Here is a 10,527-nt window from a genome sequence, read left to right as displayed (position 1 = left end):
AAGAGAAGAAAAACAGAAGTAGTGACGCCTAGCGGACAGGATAATTACTGAGTCAGATTATTATTCTTTTATTAAAGAGAGGAGTGGCACGGTATTGCGAAATCGATTTTTGTTAGGCTTTTCTGAACCAGCTTTCTTTCCATTGCAATGACAGACATCAAATCCATGTGTTACAGTTGGACATTAACATGTTTTATTCTTATAGATATTTACATTTTAGATTATTACATTATTATCATACATCTTAATACAGGCTTGGAAGTCTAAAATACTTTGCATATAACAGGTTTGCAGCAGCAGGGTTTCTCCTGTGCTTTCTCTGCTAAATGATTGTGTGGAATGCAAGCTGCCACATGTAACTTTGGTTAAAAAACCCTTTCACAAAAAAAAGAAAAAGTGTTTCTTTGCAATAACAGTATATAGCTCAAAACAAACAACCAAAAGAGAAAGATATGACAGTTTGACACTGTGAAATGCTAATTAAGATACATTCATGGGTAAATTAAGGTGGCTATCAAGCTAGAAATTGAACAGTTCAGGTATTGATAAAAATGTCCATTATTAGAAGTAGGCCTACAGAGACTGAATTGGGATAGAGTTCAGTCATAGAATTGGCAGCATCCACTAGGCCCCACTTACAGTATCCGCTTACATACTGAGACAAGCTGTTAGGGTGATCACGTGGTACAGCAGGGTCTGAAAAAGAGCTTTGACATATGTAGGACTCAGAGGTCACATACAGCAAGATGATAAGCTTATACAGGGATAAAACAAAATAAAAGAATAGCATCCCATTTGTGCTAGTAAAAGCATCCAAAGCTTCCTTTCACTAAATGGACATGAGGTACCATATTACAGCTGAAATGGTGTTTTCTCAGATATCATAGTGCTGAATGAACATCTTTGAACGTTCTTTATAGGTATATATTTCGCTTATTTTAATTATGTACTGGATGGAAACATTCCCCAGAACACTTAGCAGACAGCTTGTAGCTCAGTGACTTTACTGTGGATGCCTATTGACAGTAAATATTATGTTTACATGGTGTGTATGCAACTTCCTCAGGAATCACAGAAAAATATGAGGTCAGAAAAAGGCAAAGAAGCTTAGGTATGACCTCATGAGCTTTAATAGAAAGCATTGGCTTAGGGCTAATGCAGAAGGGAGTGATAAAGGGAAGTGGTATTCTCAGGCAGCATGGGACAATGGTTTGGCAGTGTGACTATCCTACTGGAGGGCAGGTTGACTTTGAGGCAGGTGACAGGGGTCACTGGCGTTACGCCATGGTTTTGTAAATGCTCAAAAATAGCATCACATTTTCATAGTCAAGTCATGCTAAACATAGGATATACATACAAAATAATTAACTGAAAAACAGTACAGAAATAGCATGTTAACCATATAAGAATACTACTATTGCTGTGCATGTTGTTGAAAGCTTACTTTGCTTTAAAACCTATTACCTTTTGAAAATAAAAAATACTTTTACACACACACACTAAAAATAGCATTTATGACTACATGTAACAAGGCACAGTTGGCAATCCTGATTATAACAGTCATTTTGGATAATGTGCTAGATAATCAGTTTTTGGGTAACAGGCACTCTATAAAGCCAACAGAAATGCAAAAGTATAAACCCATTCATTCTGGCAGTATGCTCTAGGCCACTCACACGCAGTCATCAACTTGGAAACCCAATTACATGTACACATGCTCATATGAACAAACTTGTACTCTGTTCATCACAAAATCACTCATTTGCCTGACAAGAACAGAGTACATAAAAAAATAGCCAAAAGTACATCGGAAGGCTGTGATGAATGATACATAGTAAAAATAAGAATATTTATGGATATGTTCCCGACTCCAGCCTCTTCCCTCTTCACGTCAGCAGGCCCAGACGAGTCAGTTTGGCAGACAGGAAGGAATGAAGAACAAACACCATGGGCTTGGGGCCAGAGTGCAGGTCAAACACCTGAAAGAAAGAGACAAGATAAAAAATACAAACAGTACATTAATCAATACAGTCAATGAACTTTTAGACCATTGCACTCTAACAGTGATGTAGCTTACCATTTCACCCTCTGGACCTCCAAAGTCCAGATAGAGGTTGCGGATCCCGTCGTCTGCAGACATCTTGAGCTTCTCGAAGGGGTATCTGAAGAGCACAGCACCCCCTGCAGACTCTCCTGGCTCCCGGGTCACAGTGAAGCCCTTCTCATAGTGCAGTATGAGGCGAACGTCCTGCCTGTTCAGCATGCAACCTGAGGTACAGAGGGAGGGAAGTGTGAGAACAGTACTGCAAAGTAAACGTGTGTGTGGGTGTGTGTGTGTAATTGGAACAGTATGTGCCTGTGTGAAAGAGTTTCTGAACATGTTTGTGTTGCAGTGGAATAGGGAAGGAAAAGACTGAACATTTCCAGCACATACTAGCAGCCAACTATTGTTCTCTATTGAGTGGAAACATTCCCCCAACTGACTATGCTTCTTCCTTTACAACTTTTTTCCCCCACTGGTGTTTTTGGTACATTCACTTTTTTCTGTCACCACTTCCTGTATCACTGTGAGAAGTGAATCATGTGATTCCAAAGCCTCACTCAATAATATATGCAGATAGTTAGACAAACCAACATTAGACATACAGACAGACACACACACTCACCAATGGAGACCTCCTTAATGAGTTCTGCAGCAGCATGTGCCCCCTGCACCAGGGCCCGGGTCCACGAGGACAGGTCCCAGTGTGTCTCCACCCGGAACACATGGGACTCGATGCCCCGCCCTGTACCCGTCCGAGTGGCAAACACCAGGTCTGCTCCCTGCGCCGGGGAACTGCGGGCACTGCCAGAGTGCACCAGTCTACAGAGAAACAGGAACAAACCACAAGGTTATATCAACTCACTGTTTGCTCTTCCCACAACTGATTTTTAAAGAGCTTACAGTGATTCATAAGTTATGATAACAAAATGCCAACACATCGCAGAGTGAAAATGGCAGAGAGAAAGAGATAGAGAGAGACAGACAAAGAGAAATACAACCTACATTCTAATTCTGGCTTGCAAACTTGTTGTCCTACCTTGTGGCAAGTAGTGGGTGTGTGAGCATGGGTGTGGACCAGGCTTCGCGGTTCCATGGCACTGATTCAAACAGCAGGATATCCTTCTCTGTCAGTGCCATGACGATTGGTCGGAACTGGTGCCGCCCACCATCCAGCTGGACCTACACCATAAAGACAGACAGCATGAGAGAAGTGTGTCAAAGTGCTTATGTAATTTCTGATGAGATTTTCCACGTCTGTTTGTGTAGTGGTGTGGGTGTCATGCTAGGTGGGCCCAGAGGAAAGTTAATGCAACGGCAGCTTCCTTTGGTTCTGTCTCAAAGTGCTTCCTGTCAACCCCCAACATGGCCAACTAAAAACACACACAGACAATATCTATACATTTAACATGGTGTACTGACACTGCACCGCTACCCACTTTGTGGACTATTTCTCCCATGCTGCTATGCCCTGTGGACTATTGCTCCCATGCTGCTATGCCCTGTGGACTATTGCTCCCATGCTGCTATGCCCTGTGGACCATTGCTCCCATGCTGCTATGCCCTGTGGACTATTACTCCCATGCCGCTATGCCCTGTGGACTATTGCTCCCATGCTGCTATGCCCTGTGGACTATTGCTCCCATGCTGCGATGCCCTGTGGACTATTGCTCCCATGCTGCTATGCCCTGTGGACTATTACTCCCATGTTGCTATGCCCTGTGGACCATTAGCTCCCATGCTGCTATGCCCTGTGGACTATTACTCCCATGCCGTGTGGACTATTACTCCCATGCTGCTATGCCCTGTGAACTATTACTCCCATGCTGCTATGCCCTGTGGACTATTACTCCCATGCTGCGATGCCCTGTGGACTATTGCTCCCATGCTGCGATGCCCTGTGGACTATTGCTCCCATGCTGCTATGCCCTGTGGACTATTACTCCCATGTTGCTATGCCCTGTGGACCATTAGCTCCCATTCTGCTATGCCCTGTGGACCATTACTCCCATGCTGCTATGCCCTGTGGACTATTACTCCCATGCCCTGTGGACTATTACTCCCATGCTGCAATGCCCTGTGAACTATTACTCCCATGCTGCTATGCCCTGTGGACTATTACTCCCATGCTGCTATGCCCTGTGAACTATTACTCCCATGCTGCTATGCCCTGTGGACTATTACTCCCATGCTGCTATGCCCTGTGGACTATTACTCCCATGCTGCTATGCCCTGTGGACTATTACTCTCATGCTGCTATGCCCTGTGGACTATTACTCCCATGCTGCTATGCCCTGTGGACTATTACTCCCATGCTGCTATGCCCTGTGGACTATTACTCCCATGCTGCTATGCCCTGTGGACTATTACTCCCATGCTGCTATGCCCTGTGGACTATTTGCTACATTCATTTTGTTCAGCTGTTTCTCTTTTCCCCCATTGTTGACCTTTCTTCAATTGTGTTGTCTCTATTGTTCTTTTTAATTATGTGTGACCTGTGCTGTGACTTGTGACCCATGTAAACTGCACTTTAAATACATTCTGATTCGCACAACATATAAGACAGCACATTTAAAAGACTACAGAATATCACAACTGAAAGTTCAGAACAAACACAGTGACCCATTTATAAAACTCTTCACAGTACACATGCACTATTACACAAGGCTGAACAACACTACACAATGCTGTATGTGTGAATCTGTACATACGTGTATTTGACAGCAGCATACAGTACTTCAATTGGATTATTTCGCTTAATATTTTGTGTGTTTGTGTAATTTATTCTAAAGGCCTATATGAGTGCAGTACCTGTTCTGCCAGCCAGCTGATGTGTTTGAGTTGGGGGTGTGACCCAGTGGTGCTGGAACCCAGGTAGGAGTTGATGTGGGCCAGAGTCTGGGGCAGCAGGGCAGCAATGTTGGTGTGGATGGCTGTGAACCAGGAGTGGGCGCTGGGGCCATCCTTACAGCGCATCACTACCGTATGCTGGCCATCAGGAGAGTGCAGCTCCAAGAGCCTTTGGAAGTCAACAGTCCTCATCATTATCTTACTAAAACATACCAAACCAACAATCTCATTATGTTTCCCATTTTCCCTCTTATGCCACATTTCAATTGCACACACGCACGCAATGCAGGTCTTACCTGTTCTCCAGGTCAGGCATAGTCAAGTTCCTGCTGATGAAGCACATTTTGAGGAGGATGACCTTCCTGTCCTTGGCCCCACTGTGTTTGGGGGACCCAGAGTCCTCACTGCCACTGAAGTTGGGGGACTGAGGATGCACCCCATCCCACGGCAGGTCTGCCACCAAGGAGGGCTTCTTAAACAGTGGGGAAACTTCTCTGATATATTTAACTACAGAAACGCAGAAAGACACAAAATAAAGAACATTAGTGATTAATTATGCATAGACCTCAAGTTGTACAAAAGTGTGTCTAAACGCAACACACGATTGATCATGTTTCAGACTGTGGTTGAAAAGTTGCAACGCTCAATTAAAGAGTAATGCTTGTCTTATAAAGATGTATTAGTCTCCTGTGGAGTTGCTCTGAGTAGGATAGTTGGCGGTGCAGTTGTGTGCTTGGCAGGTCGGCTGCTTGGAGAAGAATGGCTTTGACTGAAATCACGAATTCAGTTTCCAAATTTGGTCCTGCGGCCTATTCCACTTCTCCTCTCTCTCTCCTCTACTGGTGTATGTTTGTCCTCTGGGTCGCTCTGCTCTGACTGAGAAACTCGATATGAGGAGCTGAAAAGATGAGGTAATTGTTGCATGTAGGAGAGGATTAGGGTTGTGAAAGTAATTGGCCCAAACATATAGTATGAATATGGGTGGACTGTGTGTGTGTGTGTAATTTGATGGAAACAGGGAGGTAGTGGTAGAGGTAGTGGTGAGGCACTAGGTCAAGGATTGGAACCCATTTCCCCGACCCTGCAAACCACACTGTTCTTACTAACAGTGTCAGTAAATATTTCTGCAAGTCTTTTGGTGTGGATATGTACTCTATGTGTGTATGTATGTGTTTCACGAAGCGGCTGGCCCTCTAGACATGAGCTAGAGCATGAAGAAACCCCTACCCAAACCCAACCCGGAAGAAATCAAGATGGACAGAGCCTGCTACAGTCACACTGCGAATCCTGATGGAGCAAAATAAAGATTACACTCACTGCCATAGTGGCATATGCCCAATACACACCGCCACATGGTTTAGTGAGGAGTAATAAATAACCAATCAAGTTAACGTAATTATACATTTACTGTAAAGATGCTCAGTCAAGACTTCTTCCAGTCACAACCCCACTGCAGTGTTCCAATGTGCTTATCAATGTCATGGTATATTTAAGTACAGGTTCTGTCTGTGTTCCTACGTCCCCACTGTACTGTAGCTCTGGTCTCTGTATGGATATTCTTTAGCAATGATACGTTGAGCTATAGGTGACAAAGACATTATGACACTGGCTCGCATTCAGAGGGAAGATACATATTGGAGACTTGGAGCTTTACCACTACATCTCCATCTGCCAACACTCTGCTTGAGTAAGTGCAGACTGCAGTGGAACAAGGAGGATGTTTGGGCTAGTTGGTGTTTTATGGCAGAGTTTTCTGTTGAACTGAACGAGGAGAAAGTGTGTCCCACACCCAACATGGAGTTAAAACTTTGTGAAAAGTTCTGAGTCAGATAGTTGGTTCCAGAAGCTGCTCTCACTGTCCCTCTCTGGTGCTGTTTAAAGATCTCATTAGAACTGTCAGCATTGTCACTCAGCTTCAGTTCAGATTTTAATTAGGGCAGTACACAGAGGACAGTGTGTGTGTGTGTGTGTGTGTGTAAGAACGAAAGAAAGAATGAAAAGAAGAGAGCGAGAGATTGAGAGAGATGAGACGAGGTGCCTAGAGGTGCCATCACACATAGCTGGAGCTAGTTTGTCTCTCTCCCTCCATACCTATATGCCCACAGCAATGCAGAGGAATGAGACAGAGGAGGAAGGGGAGAAGAGCCAAGGGAATCTGTCTGACTCCAACTTATATTTGGCTGAAGGAGTTGAGGTTCAATCCCCCATGGATTGATCATGCAGACATTTGCTCTCTTCTTCTTGTAGCCTTCACCCGGGTATGGCTTTAAGTGATCGGTTACACCACAGACCCTTACCACTGTTTTTCTTTTGACCAAAATCCCCCTGTGGTTTGTCCAGCTTCACCCTCTTTTCTCTCCCCCTCCCCCTGACGCAGGCTGTGTGCTGCCAGGCCTTTAATGAGAACAGTGTGTCAGACTCCCCAGATGGGGGGGGGGGGGGGGGGGGGGGGGAGTTGTAGAGGCTCCCTCTGCTCCCCTCAAATATACACACCTGCCCCCCACTCAAAAAAGCTCCCTCTGCTGCTCCCATTCAAACACACACACACACACACCTATCCCCTTCCTCGCCTCTTTTCACCCTGACCTGGATCACAAAAGGATGGCATGCCGTTTGGCAGATGCATTGTATATATCCAGTATGTGGATTAAAAAAATAAACATTATAAAGTGCACATGCTGCTACACTGTCCCTGCAATGAATCACACAAACAAATGTCTTAGCTGAGTAGGTTATGGTCAGATATTTCTGTGGATATCCATCTCTGTTTACAGACACAGACAACTTGAAAAAACGATGAGACAGAGAGACTGGAGAGCAAATGTGCCTTTCCACTGATATTAATCAATAACGACAGTGCTATTTAAATTAATGACATACAATATTAACCTGGATTCATACTTCATATGTGGTGGCTTTTATGATGCATTGCAGAATCAAGTGAAATGTTCAGTGGTCATTGGTCAGTAAGTTTTGGCTTGTGAACAAAAGAAAATAACTGTCTCTAATCGGGCCTGTCCCCATTTTATGAATACAGTCTTTGTCTCTTTGTAGTGTTCTTATTCTTCCTTTTAACCAGACAATGGCCTCCTCCTCTATCCACCAACGAGCAGACAAACTAAACGAGACAGCCATGAGCCAATGTACTAACTGAATGACGTTAGTCCATGTCCATTACAGTGAGCTCATGTTTATTATGAACGGTGAAGTATTAGTTAGAAACACAACATCCAGGCCTGTGTGAGAGTTTTACACAGGCCTGGGAAGCAACCTGGTTGAGGAATGTGAAGTTACTAATTGCTGTAATATCTAGAGTTGATGTATTGTGTACATTACATATTGGTCTGGAAATTTAAACCTCATTCTGACCTTCAGAGGATGAGGAGAATGCAGACAGATTGGAATTGGGGTCCATTTACAAACACCACAACTCACTCCCTGTCATTCTAACAAACAGTGACAGGCAACTGGGACATTCCTTAAACAAAATCCCAGGTTTTCCGTAATGGAGAGACAGATTACACAAAGTTATTTTGGACTATTAGGCCCATTTCAGACGAGAAGCAGAAAATACTGCTTTATTTTGGGGGTTATAGTGAGAACTCATTTGACTTGCTAAATGACAAAACTGCGTCACACTAACTACATCTCTACATCCAACCTTATTCAGTATTCATGCAGGGTTCATTTGCAAAACATTAACCACCCCACAGTGCATTTCAGCCCCTGACCAGTTGTTTCCAAACCCTGGGCTTCACACTGAAGTGCTCTTAAAATCAATATAAGAGCACACAAACGTGATGATTCACCGCTTTAGCATACAATGACCTATCTAAAATAATCCACTGCCACAAATACAATGTAGCTAATTTTGTAACCACTGTGCAATACTTTCGTGTTTACAATTGGCCTAAAGATGGGCTACGTTGAGTCTGATGATACCGCCCCCTATAAAATCCCATCAATGCTTGTGGAGTGTGAACTTGTTACATTGTAGCATATAGTTTATGCGCTGTGGTCTGGCAATGTGCTAGAAAGTAAACATTGTAGCCTAAAACCACGGCCAGAATTCTGGCTACGTTGAAAATAAATGAAAAAGTAGCCTGGTCATCAATCAGTTCATCTAACTGGCTGCTCATTATCTTATTTTAGGTATTTCTGTGTGTCTATTTCCTGATGCAATATTCGTCCCACAGCTGCATCCTTGGCGATATCTTCTAAGAAAGAGGCAGAATAAAGTCGCATTTGGCTATAAAGCGAACATTGTTTTGGCTACTACTGAAGGCTGCTGTCAGATTGACTGGCCTTCTCAAATCCCCGCTATTGCGTTTGGAAACTTACCCTCAAGCGTAACCTCTTTCCCGGCCTTTTTTAGAGCCTGCACCGCTAGATCATGCGTAGCCTCCCTGAGGTCATTTCCATTGACTGACAGGATCGCGTCGCCGACCCGAAGAGCCCGACTCTGATCAGCTGCAAGTCCGGGGAAGATCTTGGATATGAGGATGGGCATTCGGTTTTCCCGACCACCCTTGATACTGATCCCCAACCCGCCAGACTCTTGTTTTACAACTCGAACTTTACGCACAGCTTCTGATGCGCCGGATTCTAAATTGATGGAAGTTTCGCCATGTCTGGAACTGAAGCTAGATCCAGGACTACCGTAACTGGACCCCGGGCTGCCAAAATCAGAGTTCGTACCGTTATCACGATTATACTTGCCAGAGCTGGGGCTATTAAAACCGTCGTAGTGACCCCGGTTGATGCCCCCGCGCGCTGGGCTACCGCTTCGTCCTAGCGCACCATGGTTCGGATGTTGCTCTGGGTTTGAGGTTGGACCACGGTTCGAATTTCCCGACGCTAAACCCGGGTCGTTTCCGTTAGACATTCCATTCCGCAGGCCCGCTGAATTGGTGTAATCCAAGTTGTTCCCGTGTCCGCTTATCTCTGTTTCGGCCGTTAATGTGAAAGTCTCGCGGGTCAATTCGGCCGCTACCCGAATCCAGCGGTCCCGGAGCAAAAGGTATAATTGACCATTTTTGTCCGCTCGTGTCCAGACAGCCATCCTGGTAGTCCGCGGTAGATTTCAGACTAAACTCATGATGAACTTTTCCTATTTTCAGAGTGCGTAGGCTACCCAAGCACTAGCCTACACTACATTTGACACACCCACTTACGCACAGATTGAAGGAAAATGTTTCAACAAAAAAAAGTGGAAGGGAACAAATGCCTCTGATGGACTCCCTCTTCATTTGGGGTGCTGAAGCGGGCCGCCTGCTGAGTAAAAACTCGGAGCCAGATGACAGAAACAGCCAATGAATGGAACCTCAAATTACTTATTCATGAAAGAGGCGGGGTGTCAAGAAATTCCCAGACATGTAGGCCTACTTTTTTTTAAAATCTTCCGAAGGCTAGTCCATCTCTCTTCTCACTATAGGGCTCTATTATCCCGTCTATTAAATTGTAACAGACACTTTCTTATATAGGTGTTTCTAATCCATTAACGAATGATAATAGCATTTAACATGTAGGCTATAGCATATTAGTGAACAATTCATTGACATTTTAAACTATCTAACAAACTTTAGATCTTCTCATGGTAGCTTAAGGTCAACAAGCAGACTAGACTACAACAGTTT

At 44.3% G+C, this 10,527-nt stretch overlaps 1 protein-coding gene across 1 annotated transcript; it reads right to left on the bottom strand.

Moving 5' to 3' along the window:
* Positions 1-170: 170 nt before the first annotated feature.
* LOC115151883 (beta-2-syntrophin) lies at positions 171-10,162 on the bottom strand. Its single transcript, XM_029696202.1, has 7 exons — positions 9,233-10,162; positions 5,188-5,398; positions 4,853-5,060; positions 3,081-3,223; positions 2,667-2,863; positions 2,078-2,268; positions 171-1,979 (listed from the first exon to the last, which is right to left on the bottom strand). The coding sequence occupies exons 1-7, from the start codon at positions 9,951-9,953 to the stop codon at positions 1,887-1,889; spliced, it is 1,764 nt and encodes a 587-aa protein (XP_029552062.1). The 5' UTR covers positions 9,954-10,162; the 3' UTR covers positions 171-1,886.
* Positions 10,163-10,527: the final 365 nt, after the last annotated feature.

Source organism: Salmo trutta, chromosome 17 (genome assembly GCF_901001165.1).
Source record: "Salmo trutta chromosome 17, fSalTru1.1, whole genome shotgun sequence".
Taxonomy (NCBI): domain Eukaryota; kingdom Metazoa; phylum Chordata; class Actinopteri; order Salmoniformes; family Salmonidae; genus Salmo; species Salmo trutta.
This window is presented reverse-complemented; position numbering and strand designations above follow the sequence as displayed.